The sequence below is a fragment of the Calypte anna genome, chromosome 24 (genome assembly GCF_003957555.1).
Source record: "Calypte anna isolate BGI_N300 chromosome 24, bCalAnn1_v1.p, whole genome shotgun sequence".
Classification (NCBI taxonomy): domain Eukaryota; kingdom Metazoa; phylum Chordata; class Aves; order Apodiformes; family Trochilidae; genus Calypte; species Calypte anna.
In genome coordinates, this window is record NC_044269.1 from 1414227 (window position 1) to 1432245 (window position 18019).

At 61.1% G+C, this 18019-nt stretch overlaps 1 protein-coding gene across 1 annotated transcript; it reads left to right on the forward strand.

Moving 5' to 3' along the window:
* The first annotated feature begins 5874 nt into the window (after window positions 1-5874).
* ROBO3 (roundabout guidance receptor 3) lies at window positions 5875-17972 on the forward strand. The gene is made up of 25 exons (XM_030464646.1): window positions 5875-6028; window positions 8291-8617; window positions 9011-9171; window positions 9269-9389; window positions 9709-9847; window positions 11282-11409; window positions 11493-11617; window positions 11987-12391; window positions 12877-12961; window positions 13051-13216; window positions 13295-13493; window positions 14235-14309; window positions 14397-14622; window positions 14703-14815; window positions 14898-15069; window positions 15173-15358; window positions 15439-15550; window positions 15652-15731; window positions 15802-15963; window positions 16056-16230; window positions 16308-16469; window positions 17245-17327; window positions 17404-17481; window positions 17559-17645; window positions 17728-17972. The coding sequence occupies exons 1-25, from the start codon at window positions 5875-5877 to the stop codon at window positions 17970-17972; spliced, it is 3966 nt and encodes a 1321-aa protein (XP_030320506.1).
* Window positions 17973-18019: the final 47 nt, after the last annotated feature.

An 18019-nucleotide genomic window follows, 5' to 3' on the forward strand; every position in this document is an offset into this window, starting at 1 on the left:
GGGCGGAAGTGACGGCGGCGGCGGGAGGGGGCGGGGCTTCCGTCGGCGGCTCTGATAGAGAGGGGGCGTGGTCAGGGGAGAGGGTGAGCGGGGATTGGCGGTAGGGGGAAGTGTGGGCGGGGATACAGCGAGGGGGCGTGGCCAGGGAAAAGGTGATGGGGCGTGGTCTGGGAATGGGCGTGGCCTCGCTGAACGAGGGGCGTGGTTTGTGGAGGGGCGGAGATTCACAAAGCGACGTGGGCGTGGCTTATGTATGGGGCGTGGTACGCAAATGGGAGGGGTCCATAAATGGGGCGTGGTTTACGGGGGGGCGTGGCTTATGGCCCATGGGATCGGTGCCGGGGTGGTTAATTAAAGCTGATGGTTAATGGCCGGGGAGGGCAGGAACTGGGGGAGGTAATTGGCCCCTGGCTATCAACGGGATTAAGGGGTGGGGGCAGCGGCCGCCTCACAGCGGTGTCCCCAGTGCCACCCCTCGGTGTCCCCAAAGCGGGGTCCCCAGTGCCACGCCAACTGTCCCCAGAGCAGTGTCCCTGCTGCCAACCTCAGTGTCCCCTAAGGACTGTCCCCGCTGACAAACACGAGTGTCCCTACAGGGCTGGCCCTGATGCCTCCCTGTCCCTAGTGCCACCTTTCAGGGTCCCCAAAGCAGTGTCCCTGCCACCACTCCTCTGTGTCCCCAAAGAGATGTTTCCACTGCCACTCGGTGTGTCCCCAAAGCTGTCTTCCTGCTGCCAAATCCAAGTGTCCTCAAAGAGGTGTCCCTGATGCTACACTGTCCCAAAAAAGTGTCCCCAAAGAAGTGTCCCCACTGTGACTTCTGAATATCCCCAAAGCACCGCCCCTGCTGCCACTCCTCAATGTCCCCAAGGGAGTATCTCTGCCACCACCCCGAGCATCCCCAAAGGGGAGTCCCCTAAACAGTGTCCCCACTGCCACCCTTCAATGTCCCCAAAATGCTGTCCCTGTTGCCACCCTGTCCCCAGAGGGGTTTCCCACTTCCATCCCTCAGTGTCCCCACTGCAGTGTCCCCAAGCCCCCCAGCCAGCAATGATCTGGGCGGGGCCAGGATGCAAATGAGGACAGAGGGTAATTAGGACCTGAGCCACTCATTATCCCTGCAGCAGCTGATTGGGATGCGGCCACGCGTCCCGAGTGACCCCCGGCAGTGACATTTATGGGGAGGGGGGGGTTGTTAGTCCTGGATCATTCCTGTAGAGAGCCCGTCCTCAGACCCCCCCCCAGGTTGGACTCACCCGTGTGATGAGCTGTGGCTGTGCTCAGCCTGGGGGGACATGAGGGTGCTGAGCGGGGGTGTGGAGGGGTGCTGGGGTGCTGAGGGAGTTGAGGGGGATGTGGGGATGTTGAGGGGGGATGTGGGGGTGCTGAGGGGTGTGGGGGTGCTGGGGGGTTGTTGAGGAGGGTGGGGGATGATGGGGGGGGATGCTAAAGGGGATGTAGGAGGTCTGAGGGTGCTGAGGGGGGGCGTGGGAGATGCTGAGGGAGATACAGGGATGATGAAAGGAAGAGGTGGGGGGGATGTGGACATCCTGAGGGGAAAATAAGGGGGGGGATATGGGGGTGCTGAGGGGGGGGGGATATGGGGGTACGTGGGTGCTGCAGAGGATCTGGAGATGCTGGGGAGGGGCGATGTGGAGGTCCTGAGGGGGGATAATCAAAGGGACGTGGGGGTGCTGAGGAGGACGTGAGGATGTTGAGGGGGGTGTGGTGATGCTGAAGGAGTCACCGAACTGCCGAGGCCCCCCCTGTCCTTGCCCTTTCCGGGGGGGTCTCCCCCCGCATCCCGCTGCACAAAGAGCCCCGGGGGGGGTTTCCCGGCGGGGCGGGGGGGGCTGCCCGGTTCCGCCCCCGCCTTTGTCTCCCTCCCCGCTCCCCCCCCTGGCCCCAGATGGGTTAATACATAATGCAGACAGGCGGGTAATTGCCTGGGCTTTGTAGGGCCGGAGCTGCTTCCCCCCCCCACCCCCACCCCCCTTAACCACCCCTGCAAAACAACCCGCCAGCCAATTAAGCCCAGCTTTGATGAAGCTTTTCCCAATGAACCCCCCAACCCAAAGCCACTCCTCGCACATGAGTCCACGACCTGTTGGACCTGGAACCGGGTTCCTCCGGGGCTTTCCAATGGCTCTTGGTCCCAGCTGCCAACCCTGCCCCGCTTTTCCCCAGCCCTGGAGGGAGCCCGGGCTGATAAATGAGCCCGACAAACTGGAGATTAAAGAGCTGGGAATGGGATGTTAATATACCCCCGGCTCGGGGAACACATGTGCTCCCGCTCCCCCCAGCCGCCGGTAATGAGGAGGGGGGCGGGAGAAGGGGGATAGATGGCCCGGGAAGTGCCTCCTGTGCCTTCCACCCGGGGACGGACAGACAGACAGACTGAGTGACTGACTGACTGACTGACACCCTGCCTCTGCGGCAACCCGGTCCACACAGCACCCCTGGGCAACCCGAAAGGATCGCCAGCTGCTCCCCAGCAGCATCCCAGAGTTATCCCTTAGCACATCCAGAAGTTATCCCTGCAGCATCCTGGTATTATTCCTCCAGCATCCCAGACTTATCCCTTGGCACATTCCAGTATTGTCCCTACAACATCACAAAATTATCCCTAAAACATCCTAGAGTTATCCCTGAACAATCCCAGTGTTATCCCAGAGTCATCCCTGCAGCATCCCGGGGTGATCCCTTAGCACATCCCAGCACCATCCCCTCATCGCACCCTCCAGCCTCACAGTTTACACACAGTTTGCACCCCTGAGACCCCAAATTGCACCCATAAGATATTCCACTTTGCACTACTCCAGCTTCCCAGTTCCCCGTCCTCTCCCCCAGCATCCACCATTGTCTCCTGCAGTGTCCCAGCCCCAACTCCCCCCCCCCCCGCCGTAGTGTTCCTGAACACCCCCGTGCCTCCCAGCAGGTTCCCAGCAGGATCCCAGGAACCGCTGGCATTGTCTGGGCAGCAGCCTGGCACCATCCCCCAACAGCCCAGCGCTTCCTCAGCCACTCTCAGCCCCCGAAACAGCCCGGCAGCACCCCCTGAAATATCCCGGCACCATCCCACCCTCAACTATCCCAGTATCTCGCCTGAAACATCTCAGTGTCATCCCCTGAAACGTCCCAGTACATCCTCTGAGCCATTCCAGTAGCTCCCCTAAACCATCCCAGCATCCCCCCCCATCACAAGTGCCATCATCCCCTGCAGCATCCCAGTCTGCTGGCCTACAGCATCCCAGTATCATCCCCTAAAGGGTCCCAGTGCCATCTCATACGGGATCACGGTATCATCCCCTAAAGGATCCCAGTCTAATCCTCTAAAACGTCCCAGTATCATCCCATTCAGCATCCCAGTCTCCTCTCTTACAGCATCCCAGTATAACCACTTCACTGACACTGACATCCCAGTGCCACCACTACATTCCCAGTAGCATCATCCTTCCACCCCTCCCCCACACCCCACCCTTGTCCCTCTCCCCCCTCGACCCCCCTGCCCCCCCCGCCTTTCTCACCCCCTGTACAGCCCCGATCTCCATAAATATTCAAACCGCTGCATTTTCCGGCAAAGCTCCGCGCTGGGGGCTCCCGGGGGGGATGGAAATGCGGGGGGCTGCGAGGAAGAGCCCTCCCCGCACGGGCAGAGAGGTGCGGGGGGCAACCCCTCGTTTACTCCTACAAATATCCCGTCGCTCCTCATTACCGCCAGCACTCGCCTGCCTCAGTTTCCCCGAGTTGAGAAAATGAAGGAATTAAGGGGAAATAAAGCGGAATACCGAGGGAAAGAGCTCCCCCGCGAAGAAAAAGAAGGAGGGGGGGGGGATGTGTGGAGATTTTGAGCCGCGTCAGGGAGAAGTTTAGGCAAAGCCTGTGCAAACAGCCGCTAATCGCAGAATCAAAGGGCAATTAATGGTGGAATCAAGGCACTAATGAGGAGGCGCTGCCCCCCCCCCGCTCTGTTTGCCCAGCTGATTAACCGGGATAAACCCGGGGGGGGCCGTGGAAATTGTCCAGCGGGAGGAAGCGGCTTCTTTGTCTCCTTTGCCCAGCGCCGCGGCACCGGGAGGTGCTTAGACCCCTCTCCAGAAAACAAAACCAAACCAAACCAACACCCCAACCCCTTCCCCTCCCCCCCCCCCAAAACAAACCCCCATAAAAACAAACTACAAACCAACTCGAGGATTCCCAGGAAAAATTCTCCCCTCCCTAAAAAGCACTTTGGGGAAAAAAGAGACCCAAACATAAAGTGGGAAAAAAATGTGGGGGTTGGGGGGCAATTCCACAGAGTTTAATATTTTGGCATCACCCTCAATTCCCATCCTACGGAGTTATTGGGATAAAAGTTGGACAAATCCAGTGTTAGAAGGAGAAATTCTTCCTCCTTGGGCAGCCACCACTGCAGGAGAAACGGGGAAATTTTTGGGGAGGTGTTTAATAAATTAACAAATTAATAAATTATTAAATTAACAAATGAATCCATATTAATTTCCTTTGTCCTGGTCTGCATCCGAGGGGTGAGGGGGTGGATGAATTGATCCCCTCCCCAAGATACCAGGATATTCCAATGGGATGTGGTGAGGCCCAAGACTGAGAAGCCCCAGATGTGCACAGGGGGCTTCAGATGTGCACAGGGAACCCAGATGTGAATGGTGGGGGGACCCAGATGTGCACCCATTCGAGGCATCAGCACCACTCCAGATGTTCCTCCAGATGTGTGCCCATCTATTTTCCTACTTCCAGATGTGTGACCTGCCTGGCTCTCCAGATGTGTGGGGGCACCCCCATGCTTACCCAGCTGTGCCATCCAGACGTTCGCTAGCACACCCCCTCTTTCCCCTTCCCAGATGTGAACACCCTCAGTGCCCCCAGATGTGCATGACACCCCCCAAGATGTGTCCTAAAAGCTCCCCCTGGTGAGCCCCCCCCCAGATGTGCACAGCAGGGCCCTCCCACCATCCACATGAGGCCCATTCTCCTGCTCACCCCTCAGAACGAGCCCCCAGAATGAACAAGTCCCCTATAAAAACCCCTGTAATGAAACCCCCCATAACGACCTCCTTTATAAAGACCCCCTGAAAACTAATCCCCCCACAACAACCCCCCCATAACGACACCCCTAAAACACCCCTCCAGTAACACCCCCCCTATTGCGAACCTCTATACCCCCCATATCACTGTCCCCTGTGTAACGCTCCCCCCCTCCATCCAAACGTGGGCTGGCAGGCGCATTGCTTCACACATCCCCCCCGCTCATTAATTAAGCCCCTAATTGCTCACTAAGAATTCGGGAGGCCTCGTGCAGACGGGTCCGCTTGCCCCCCTCCTCCTACATCAACTCCACTGGGCGTCCCAGCACCCCGTAAAATCGCCCCTCTCGGTATTGCGCTTCACTGAGGGGGGTCCCGGGGGACCCTTTGGTTGGGGTGAGGTGACAGCACCCCGAGACCCCCCTTTTCCTCCGTCCCCCGCCCCAAAGTCATCCCAGCCCCTCCCACCCTCCCTGGGAGCCCTCAAAGGAGGATGGGGAGGGGGGGCAGGGTCTGCTCGCTCCCCCCAGGGACTCGGGGGCGGTGCCGCGGGCTGGGGGAGCCCGGACCGGCTGAGCCCAGACGAGGGGAGCAGAACTGGGCTGAATCGGGACGGGCTGAGGTTGGACCGAACCAGGCTGAGCCGGGCTGGGCTAAGACGAATCGATTAAAGCAGTGCCGAGCGGATCCAGACCGGACCGTGGAAAGCTCGGCTGAGCCCAGCCCAGCCCAGGCAAAGAAAACCCAGCCGGGCTGGGCTGAGCCGAGTGGGGTTGAACCGAACTGGGTTGGACCGTGCCGGGTGCTGGAATCGGTCCGCCCGGGGCGGGTGGCGATGCTGCGGTACCTGCTGAAGACGCTGCTGCAGATGAACCTCTTCGCCGATTCGCTGGGGACCGAGGGCTCCAACTCCTCCGGACTCCTGCCCGGCCCCTACCCCAACGGCACCGGCCCCCCCGGGCCTCCACTCCTTCTGGGCCTCGGCAACGGTACGTGTCTGTCCCGTTGTCCCACTGTCTCGTCGTCCCCGTATCCCCGTTTCCCCACTGTCTCGGTGTCCCGCTGTCCCCACTGTACCGCCGTCCTCGTGTCCCCCGATGTCCCGATGTCCCCCGTGTCCCCCCGTGTCCCGAGTGACGCTAGCACGAGCCGGCAACCCCAGCTGGTACCCCAATCAACCCCGTGTCCCCACCTCGGGACCGAACCGTTCTCCCACATAACAGTCCCCGTGTCCTCACTCGGGGGGCAAGCTCCGTGTCCCGGGACCAGGAGCCAGGAGCGATCCTGTGTTCCCACAGAGTCCCACACAGCTGTCCCCAAGTCAGGAGTGACCTCATGTTCCCAAAACTCCCCTGGACTCCAAACCATGACCCACTCGGTGTCCCCAAATCCCGTGCAGGCACAGACCCCTCGTTCTCCAACTATCCTCATGTTTACTTTACACATGACCCCCAGACCCTGAGCTGGGACTGACCCGATACCCTCACATTGTTCCCGTCTTCTCGGACCATCCCTCAGACGCCAAGCCAGGAGCAATCCTGTAACTGTTCCCGTGTCACCAAACCAGCTCCCAGACCCTGAGCCAGGAGAGCCCCTGAACCAGCTCCGTGTCCTCGAGACAGGAGGGACCCCAGTGTCTCCAAACTGTTCCTGTGTCCCGCAGTCCTGAGTCAGGAGAGCCCCCGTGTCCCCAAGCTGCGCCCGTGTCCCCGAACCAGCCTCGCGCCCGCGAGCCAGGAGGGACCCCGCTGTCCCCAAACTGTCCCTCTGTCCCCAGTCTTTGAGTCAGGATATTCCCCATGTCCTCTAAATACCCCGGTGTCCCCCGATCCTCAGTCAGGAGAGTCACCGTGTCCCCAGACTGATCCCACATCCCCAAAGCAGCCCCGTGTCCCCAAGCAGGACAGGAATGGGGGGGAGCATCCCCGGCTGCGGGCACCAGGGGAATTCCCCTCATTTTTAAGCTCTTTTTGAGCTTTCCCTCCTCTTTCTCACTCTGAACTTCCCTGCGTTTGGCTCTGGAGGGGTGGAGGACACACAGGAGGGGGCCGGGTCTGTCCCCCCCCTCCTGCCCCAATTAAGCACCGGGTCCAGCTGCGGCCCCCTCCACCCCCGCTGGGGCCCCCCCCGCAGCGTCCCCCCTGTCCCTATGGCAACCGGCCCAGGAGGGGGGCACAAATCAGAGCACACCGCCCACCACACAGCCCCCGGAGTGCTGGGGCTGTACACACGCGTGTGCAAACGGGGGGCAGGCGTGTGTGTGCGTGGCCCTGCAGGAATGCACACGCGTGCATTCGTGTGGAAGCGTGTGGGTGTGTGCTGCTGCATGAAGGCACGCGTGTGGGCGTGCATGTCAGTGACTGCTCGTGCATGCACACCCCTGCATGACTGAACACGCGTGTATGTCTGCAAGTGCACACGTGCTGCTGCATGCGTCCACGTGCGTGTGTCTGCAGGTGCACGCACTGCCTGCATGATTGCACACGCGTGTGCACGCATGTGCGTGTCTTCAAGTGCATGCACATCTCGTCGTGAGTGCTTGCGCGCACACGCGTGTCCATGCGTGTGCTGGCGTGTGCGTGCACGCGCGTGTCGCCGCGGTCGCCGGGCCGGCAGTGCCACTCAGCGCCCGCAGCCTGAACTGCAGCGACAGCCGCTCCGGGACGTGCCGGGCGTTAATTACCCCCCGTTAAGGAGCATTAATTACCCCCCGTTAATGAGCATTAATTCCCCTCCATTAAGGACCAGCCATTAAGCCCCCGGAGCACTTCTCAGACTCCAAATGTTTATTTTTTAACCTAAACCCGAGGCGGTTGCTGCAGCCGCAGGAAGTCCCCATTCCCAGCTGAGGGCAAACCCCCAGTTTGGGGACTTTGGTGCTTCATCCCCCTGGCCTTGTCCACCCCACAGGGTGTCCGAGGTCCAACCCCTTCCTGGTTCTGCTCCCATCCCAGTAGCAACCACATGGGTTGGGGAAGGTAAACTGGGCTGAGGCCTGGCCACGCTTCATCCCACCTCCAGCTCATTTCACTTGTGGGCTCACTTCCAGGTCAGCCAACCTCGAGGTCATCCCACCTCCAGGCCATCCCATCTCTGATCATCTCACCTCCGGCTCATCCCACCTCCCAGGCAGCAGATCCACTGGGCTGAGACCTGGCCCACTTCATCTCACTCCTGGGTGGGAGGAGGACCCCCTGTGCCAATCCTCCCTCCCAAAACCCCAGTGAGGACCACCCCTTGCATTCCCCCAGGGTCCCACCCCTTGCTGGAGGACACAGCCCCCCGCATCATCCAGCACCCTACGGACCTCCTGGTGTCCCGAGGTGACCCGGCCACCCTACACTGCCGAGCCGAGGGCCGCCCAGCGCCCACTGTCGAGTGGTACAAGGACGGGGAGCGAGTGGGGACGGGGCGGGAGGACCCTCGCTCCCACCGCACCCTCCTGCCGGGGGGGTCCCTCTACCTCCCCCGCACCCTCCCTGGCCGGCGGGGCAGGACCGACGAAGGGGTTTATGTCTGCGTGGCCAGGAACTACCTGGGGGTGGCCACCAGCCGCAACGCCTCTCTGGAGCTGGCCGGTCAGTGATGGGGTGGGGTGGGACTGTCAGTGTCCCCGCCCATGCCAAGTCACCCATGTGTCCATGTCCCCCTCCACGCCAATGTCCCTATCTGTGGCCATGTCCCCACGATGGTACTGTGCCCCCTATGCCAGTGTCCCCTCCATGCTGGTGTCCCACCCGCTGGGGTCTGCGTCCCCCCATGCCAATGTCCCCCCCATGCCGATGTCCCCCATGTGTCCATGTCACCTCCCATGCCAATGTGCCCCCTCCATGCCAATGTCACCCACATGCTGATGTCCCCTACCATGCTGGTTTCCCCCACTTGCCCGTGTCCTCCCCATACCGGTGTCCCTCATGTGTCCATGTCCCCTCCTATGTTGATGTTCCCTCCCTGCCAACATCTCCTCCCAGTGCTGCGAGAGGATTTCCGCCAGCCCCCTGGGGACGTGGCGGTGGCTTCGGGTGACCCGGCTGTCCTGGAGTGTGTCCCCCCCCGCGGCCACCCTGAGCCCAGTATCAGCTGGAAGAAGGATGGTGCTCGGCTGGGGGACAGGGACAATGAGCGCCTGACGGTGAGACCTGGGGATGTCCCTAAACAATACTCCCGGATCTTGGGGGTTAGGGGGTGGGTGTGGGCTCATCCCCCGTGTGTGTCCCCCACCCCCCCAGATTCGTGGTGGAAAGCTGATGGTGGCCCCCACGCGCAAGAGTGACACCGGCCTCTATGTCTGCGTGGCCACCAATGTGGCCGGGGAGAGGGACAGCGCTCCTGCCCGCCTGCTGGTCCTGGGTGTGTGGGGACAGGGGGGGACATATCACTTGTGGAGTGCTGGGGAACACGTCACTTTTGAAGGTGTTGGGGAGGACACATTTCCCTTTCAGGGTGGTGTGGGAATATGTCACTTTTGGGGTGCTGGGAGGGCACACAAAGGTGACTTGTCACAACTGGGATGTTGGGGAACACACATGACACTTTCAGGATGTTGTGAGGACATGTCACTTTTTGGGGTGTCTGGGGGTACACGCCACTTTTGGAGTCCTGGGGTGTGCACATGTCAGTTTTCGGGGTGCTGGGGACACACACATGTTCCCTCTGGGTGTCCCCACAGAGCGCCCAGCCTTCAGCCGGCGTCCCCAGGACCAGGCGGTGCTGGTGGGGGTCACAGCCCAGTTCCCCTGCCAGGCTGGGGGGGACCCCCAGCCCGATGTCCGGTGGCACAAGGAGGAGGGCACCATGCCAGCTGGGAGGTGAGGGGAAAAGGGGTACATGGGGCAGCTGGTGGTCCCCATCATCTTCCCTGTCCTGGTGGCAGCAAGTGTCCCCATCACATCCCATGTCCCCATTGTGTCCCATGTCCTCTGTGCATTCCATGTCCACATCGTGCCCTGTGGCACTGAGTGTGCCCGTCACATTCAGTGTCCTTGTCCCATCCTACCTGTCACCACAGGTAGGTGTGGCGCTGTCACATCTCACTGGGTGAGCACAGCTGCCCAAACAGCACCTCCCACAGAGTGGGCACGGGCAGAGTTCCCCAGAGTGGGGGTCAACCCAGGGAGATTTGGACTCCAACCCTTTGATTTCTAAGCTCCTGGGAGGAGCCTGGGTGCAGCTGGGCCCAGTCCTCCTCCTCCAATTAATCTTTTTTAATGACCCATTGGGTGAGATTAAATTCTGGACATCTCTACGGGCGGCATTGAGGAGTAAGATTGTTACCCAGGAGGTTTGGATAAAAACACATCTTTACTTAAAAGTGAGTAAGATTACAAAGCATGTCAGGTTACAACCAGCAGGCTGGTGAATGAATGAAGTTGTCAAAACAAGAGGTTACAACTAACAAAGCTTACCAAAACAACGGGGAGTAAAACGTCACACAGTGAGAAACTATGTTACACCAGATGAGGTTTAAAACAGAGAGAGAGATAAAGAGGTAGGAAAGATCTCCTCATGCTTGGATCCAGCGGTGCTCTGGGTTGGAAGTTGTGGCCCTTGAATGCTGGGCTCACATCCAGCATTCCCAATGTGCCTCTTTTATGCTGCCTGACCCCACCTTTTTTTTATGGGGGTGGGCTTTGGCATATCTTGCACAGCCAGGTGTTCCCTTGGGCCACTCCAGATGGGATGACAAAGCCAGGTCCCTTATCTCTGCACGGGTGCCCTCCCCAGAGGCTTTACCTGGGGCACACAGAGGATGTCACTGCAGGGGACAGCTTGCCTGCCCTGTCCCTTCTCAGTAAGGTGGCCTGTCAGGGTGGCCACCAAACAGAGCTCCCCTTGCCAGGAGACTGCTCAGCTGATGGGGATGGCCACTGAAGTAGGGGCTGCTCTTGCCAGAATAGGGCCCCCTTTACCAGGGTGCTTCCCCAAGTGAGGGTCTCTCCTTGAGAGAAGAGGGTTCAGATGGCTCCTGAATGAGGCCTCCACCCGAGCACAATGTCCATTTTATCAGGGTGGCTGTTTTGAGACAAATATTTTTGGGGGGATTCTACACCATCCCATGTCTCTGTCCCATCCCATGTCCCTCTCCCACTCCATGTCCCATCACATCCCATCTCCGTGTCACATCCTGCATCCTCCTCCCATCCCATGTCTCCATTGCACCCTGTGTCCCCACCCCATCCCAGGTCCCCATCACCTCCCATATCCCTACTCCCTCCCACCCTGGGTCCCCCTCTTGCCTCCAGGTGGGACATTCTCCCTGACAACACCCTGAGGCTCCGGGCACTGCGACCAGAGGACAGGGGCACCTACACTTGCACAGCTGACAACGGGGTGGGCCGTGTCCAGGCCTCGGCCACCCTCACTGTGCATGGTAAGGGGTTACTTCCACCCCCCCGAAGCACCCATGGGTGCTGGTGGAGTGGTTGGAGCACCCCATCTCTGCCATAATCCCAGTGCCACCCCAGCTGGTCACCGGCCCCCGCGACCAGAGTGTCATCCCTGGGCAGAACGTCACTTTCCCCTGCCGCAGCAGGGGCAACCCACCACCAGCCATCTTCTGGCAGAAGGAGGGCACCCAGGTCTGTCCCTGCCTTGGCCCTGGACTCAGCCATGTCACTGTCCCCATCCCCATCCCCTTCCCCAACCCTGAAACCAGCCCTGTCCCAATGCATGTCCCATCCTCATCCTTGTTCCCACCCCTGTCCCCATCTCTGTCCCTATCCCATCCCCCCCCCATCCACCCCTGTTCCATTTCCCACCTTTGTCCTTATCTCCAACCCTGTCCATATCCCCACCCTGTCCCCTTCCCATCCCCACCTCTGTCCCATCCTGTCCCCATCCCCTTCCTTGTCCCCATCCCCACCCTATCTCATCCCCATCCTTGTCCCACCCCAGCCCATCCCTGTCCCCATCCTTGTCCCCACACCCACCCTTGTCCCCTTCCCCAGACCCTGTTGTTCCCAGGCCAGCTCCACCTGCCCAGCACCCACCTCTGGGTGTCCTCCACCGGCACCCTCACCATCACCAACGTCACCCATGTCGATGCCGGCTCCTACCTATGCCAAGCCCTCAGCGTGGCCGGCAGCCTGATGGCTCGGGCCACCCTCCAGGTGGCCCAGGGTGAGTCCTTGTCCCTCCAGACCTCCCCCACACCCCCTGCACCCATGGCACCCACTGCCCATCCACCTGTGACCCACCGGGGTCCCACCAACCGGAGGGTGCCGTGCCGGGGGGTGGGTCACGGGGACCCCCCCACCAAAGGGGGGATGCAGAAGGATGGGAGCACCCTGGGCACCACCCAAGCCAGCACCAACCTGCTGGAGAGCAGCACCTTGCAGAGCAGTGAGCTGAGGGTGAGCTGGGGGGGCACCCAGAGGGGATGGGGTGATGGCGGTGGCAATGGGTGGTGGTTCCAATGGGTCGTAGATGCTTGGGGTGATGGTTCCAGTGGGTGGTGTGTACTTGGGATGATGGTGTCAACAGGTGATGGTTCCAGTGGGTGGTGGGAGATCCAGCTGGTGGTTGTGATGGGTGCAATGGATGGTGGGAATGATGGGTGGTGGGCGAAATAGGTGATGGTGGCAGTTGATGGTGTGTGTTCAAGGTAGTGGGTGCTCAGGATTATTCCAGTGTCCCATTGGGTGGGTGTTTGGGGCAGTGGGTGCAATGGACAATGGTGCCACCGAGTGGTGAGAGCAAGTGGTGTGGGTACAACAGGTGGTGGGAATGAAGGGTGTTGGTTCCACTGGGCAGTTGGAGCTCAAGGTAGTGGGTGCTCAAGGTGTGGTTACCTGGGGTGGTGGGTGCTCAGGGTGATGGGGCAGGAGCTCTTCCCCAGCAGGTGATGGACTTGGGGAACTACGAATGCATGGCCACCAGCCTGGAGGGTGAGACGCCCTGGGGTGGGTCCCTGGAGGTGCCAGGTGGGTCACAAAGATGTCACCACACCAGGGACATCATGGCACTGCAGGGATGAAACCACGCCAGATCTCCACCTCTCATCATCCCACAGGTGATGGCTTTAACCTCTCCCCACCATCTGAATCTGGGGTTCTTCCTGGGCCGCCCTCCACCCCTGTGATCACCAACGTGACCGAGAGCAGTGTCACCCTCAGCTGGAAAGGGAACGTGGACAGCAGTGCCACCAATGTCACCTCCTACGTCGTGGAGGCTTTCAGGTATCACACAAGTGTCCTCTCTGGGTGGTGCAGTGGCCCGGTGCCACCTTGCCATGGGTTACCCCTGTCCCCTGGCAGCCAGGCAGCGGGTGGCCCGTGGCAGACAGTGGCAGCTGACGTGGAGGGGGAGACCCACACAGTGAGTGGCCTCGTCCCCAGCACCGTTTACCTCTTCCTGGTGAGGGCAGCCAATGCCCATGGGCTCAGCGACCCCAGCGGCCTCTCAGAGCCCGTGCGCACCCAAGGTGAGACCTGGAGGCACCCCCTGGGTGGGGGTGTCCACAAACCCATCCCACCCAAGTAAAGATGGTGCATCTTTACTTGGTGACCCCAATGAAGGTACCCAGGGACCATTAACATCTTTGGGTGCATCCTCACTTTGTGACAACCAGTGGAGGTGTCTGTGAAACCACCACCCTTGGGTGCATCTTAACTTCATGACACCAAGGGAGTTCACCATAAACCCACCACCCTTGGGTGCACCCTCGGTTGGTGATGCTGATGGAGGCACCCATGGACTCACATCCTTGGGTGCATCCTTATTTGGTGACACCAGTGGTGGTATTTATTATCCCACCACCCTTGGTTGCATCTCAGCTTGGTGACTTCAACTGAGGTGTCCATGAAGCCACCCTTGGGTGTATCCTGAGTTGGCACTGCTGATGGAAGTAACCATGAAACCACCACCCCTGAGTACATCCTCACTTGATGACACCAATGGAGGTGACCATCAAACCACCACCCTTGGGTGCATCTCCATTTGGTGACACCAGTGGGGGTGCCCATGGACCCACCACCACTGGATGCATTTCTGCTTGGTGATGCTGATGCAGGTGCCCATGGGCCCACCAGCCTTGTGTGCACCTCCACCCAATGATGCCAGTGGCGGTGCCCAGGGACTGATCACCCTTGGGTGCACCTCAGCCCAGTGACACCGAGGGAGGTGCCCATGTCCCTTTCATTTCCAGCAGCCACCAGGCCCACGCAGGCAGGTTTGGACCTGGAGTGGGTGCAGCAGGAGCTAGCGCAGGTGACCGTGCACTTGCAGGACCCCGTGGTGCTGCCACCAGGCACTGTACGCCTCTCCTGGACTGTGAGTTCCACCATCTGCTGGGCCAGGATGGGGGTCCTGGTGCCGAGCACCCCTCAAAACCTCATCCTTCCCACCCTCGGTCCCCAGGTGGAGCACCCAGCCCCCTTCCTTGCGGGCTACCGGGTGCTGCTGCGTCGGGGTGGCAGCGGGCACTGGGAGGAGGCACGGGCAGCACGGGCGGTGCCGGGGGACCAGGGGGTCCTGCTCACCCACCTGCGCCACGGACAGGACTACCAGGTCAAGGTCCAGCCCTATTTCCACCACCTCCACGGCCCTGACAGCGCCGTGCGTGCCCTGCGCACCCCGGAGGCAGGTGAGCAGGGGATTGAGGGTGATGGTGGTCCCCAAGGGGCCCCTTGGAGGTGATGCCACCTCTGTGTGTCCCCTGGATAGCCCCCAGCGCCCCACCACGAGCTGTCACTGTGGCTTGGAATGGCACCAGCGTCCGCATCTCCTGGCAGCCGCCGCCGGTGGCTGAGCAGAACGGGATCATCCGACACTACCAGGTGAGGGCTGAGGGTCCTCTCTTGTCCCCTCTTTCCCGCGACACAGCATTACGGTGTCCCCATGGGTGTTTTCCTCCCTCAGATCTGGTGCTTGGGCAATGAGAGCCGGTTCCACATCAACCAGAGCGTGGAGGGGACGGTGCTGGCCACCATACTGCGGGGGCTCGTCCCCGGGGTCCCTTACCACGCACAAGTCGCCGCCGCCACCGGAGCCGGGCTGGGCGCCCGCAGCGCCCCTGTCCCCATCCCCATGGGTGAGTCCCCGCTGTCCGTTCCCGGGGATAGAGGGTGGCGGGAGAGGTCACCTCGCAGCTGGGGACGGCTTCTGTGTGTGTGTGTGTCCCGTGTCCCCTGCAGCCCCCCCGGCAGAGCGGGACGTGGGACCCGCGGGTGTCCTGAGCGTGGCCCAGCGCTGGGCTGAGGTTGCCCGGCGTCCCGTATTCATCGCGGGGGTCGGTGTGGCTGCCTGGCTCCTCCTCGCTGCCTTCGCCGTTTGGCTCTACAGCCGACGCCGGAGGAAGAAGGAGCTGAGCCACTTCACCGGTATGGGTGGCACCCCTGGGTACCCCTACCCCCCTCCTCCCCGCCACCCACCGGCACACCCACCACGTTTCTCTTCCCAGCATCCTTCGCCTACACGCCTGCTGGGGACCCTATGGGTGCCGCCAGGACCCGCCTTGGCACCTCGCCCCCACCCCTCTCCTCAGTCTCCTTCCCGGCACATGGTGGCTCCAGGTAACCTCCCCCTCCTCCGCTGTCCCCTCCCTTGCACCCATGACCGCCTCCCCCCCCCTGGTCCCCCCCGCGCCCACAACCGCGGGCCCATCTCCATGCAGGGCAGCGGGTGGTGGGGGTCACCCGTGGCTGGCGGACGCGTGGCACGGTGGTTTGGGAACAGCCGAGAGATACTACAACGGTGAGGGGTACCTCTGGGGAACGGGTGGCTCGGAGCTGGGGGTGTCAGAGTTGACGGTCACCTCCCGCAGACGCCGGCATCACCCGGTACATTGCCCAGACGGAGCTCTTCGGAGCGCGGGGTGAGGAGCCTGGCACCTTTCCCCGCCCCTTCTCACAGCACGGGACCCTCTACCCCACGGGAAGTTCCCAGCCCATGGAGGTTCCAGTTCCCCACAGCTGGACCGAGCATGGTAAAGAGGGGAGGTGGCATGGCATGGAGTGGGGGGTGGATACATGGGTGCTGGTGGGGTTGGTCCCCTCCTGGCATCCTTGTGCACCGCAGGGGCCAAGGGGACGAAGCTGGGCCAGTCAGTGAAGCCACCAATAGTGAATTGGATGGAGGTGAAGCCACCAGTTGTGAGTTGGACAGATCTGCTGCCCCCCCCACCCTCAGCCAGTGAGCTCAGCCACTGTGCCCAAGAGGAAGAGGAGGATGAAGAGGAAGAGGCAGCTGGAGGGTGAGTGTGGGGGGCTGGGAGGGGGATGCTGGGGGATTCTGGCCCCAACATTCACCCTGTTGTTCTCCACCTTGCAGGTTGGGGATGGAGCAGTGGTGCCCCGGTGAGGATGTCCCCTGCACCACCACCCCATCCTCGCCCACCGTGTCCTCCCCATCCACTGCCACGCTGACGCCGTCGCCCTGTGCCACCGAGGATGTCCCCCACCTCCGTGACTTCCACAGCCCCCACCTGCTCCGGTAGGAGATGGGCCTCACTTGGGCCCCACCACAATGAAGCCATGTCGTGCCATGGTGATCCAACCATGCCATCAGAGTCCATGTGTCCCATTGGGGTCTGGATGTTCCACCATGATCCAGGTGTCTCATTGTCATCCAGCCATGTTGTTACCATCTGACCTTGCCAGGCCATCATGGTCTGGCTGTGTCATTGGGGTCTAGATATCTCACAGGGGTCTAGGTCTCCAACTGGGATACAGATATTCCACCATTGTCCAGATGTCCCATCCCAATCCACCCATGTTGTCACCATCTGTCCGTGCTGTGCCATCATGGCCCAGATGTCCCATCAATATCTGGATGTCCCACTATGGTCCAGGTGTCCTACAATGGTTCAAATGTCACATTGCAATCCAACCTTGCTGTCACCATCCAGCCCTGCTGTGCCATCATGATTTGGTGTCTGGATGTCCCAGCTGTCCCACTGGGGTCTGGATGTCCCATCACGATCCAGCCATGTCATCATGACCACAGGCTTGTTATGCTATCATGATCCCACCATGCCACCAGCGCCTGGATGTCCTACCATGATCTCAATGTCCCACCATGCTCCAGATGTCCCTTCATGATGCACCCATCTTGTCACCACCCACCCTGCTGCACAGCTGTTATCCAGCTGTGGCCCTGCCATCTAACTGGATGGACAATACCGGGGGACTTGTGCCAGCACCATGGTGGCCACCAACCCTCTCCCTGCATCCCCTCTCCACAAATTTCCCCCACCCCTCTTTGCCAGGACCACCCCCCCTGGTGCTGAGCCCCCCAGCCCAGATGCCGTTGGGCCTTCCGTGCCCCAAGCCCAACGCCCCCCTGGCAGAGGTGAGCCCTGCAGAGTCCATTTTGGGTGGGTGGGTGGGTAGGTGGGGGACACACTGACACTGCCATTCCCCCTCAGGGACAACCCGTGGGGACACCTCCAAATGTCGCCCCAAGCCCAAATGCAGCCGCTACCGCCGGGAGAAGCAGCTGGGGGGTGAGCTGGGGGGAAATGGGAGGGTCCAGGGAGAGGTGACAAGGGGGGACTAAGCTTTCCCCACCACTCTGCCCCAGAGCTGCCACCACCACCAGTGCCACCACCAGGCCAGCCCCCAGGCCACCCTCTGGAGCCCAATGGGGCCCACCACCACGTCAGCCTTGGTAAGATGGAGTCGGTGCTGGCATGGTCCAGATCCTGGGGGTGTCCCCAGCCCTCCTGCCAACCCTGTCCCCTCCCTTGCAGATGAGGTTGTCCCCTATGGCAAAGCCCTTGGCCCACCCTGGGGTCAAGCATCTGGTGGTGGCTCCACCACTGGCAGTGTCTCATCCCGTGGCTCCACAAGCTCCCGCGGGCACAGCTCAGGGCACGCCTGGACCCCTGGGGACCATGGCCAAGGGGCAGGCCACCGCAGCCAGGGGACAGGCCACCGCAGCCAGGGGACAGGCCACCACCGCCAGCCAGGGCCACAGGCACAGGAGAAACGATGATGGGGGGGAGCAGGGGTTGAGGACGTGGGAATGGGGACATAGAGCAC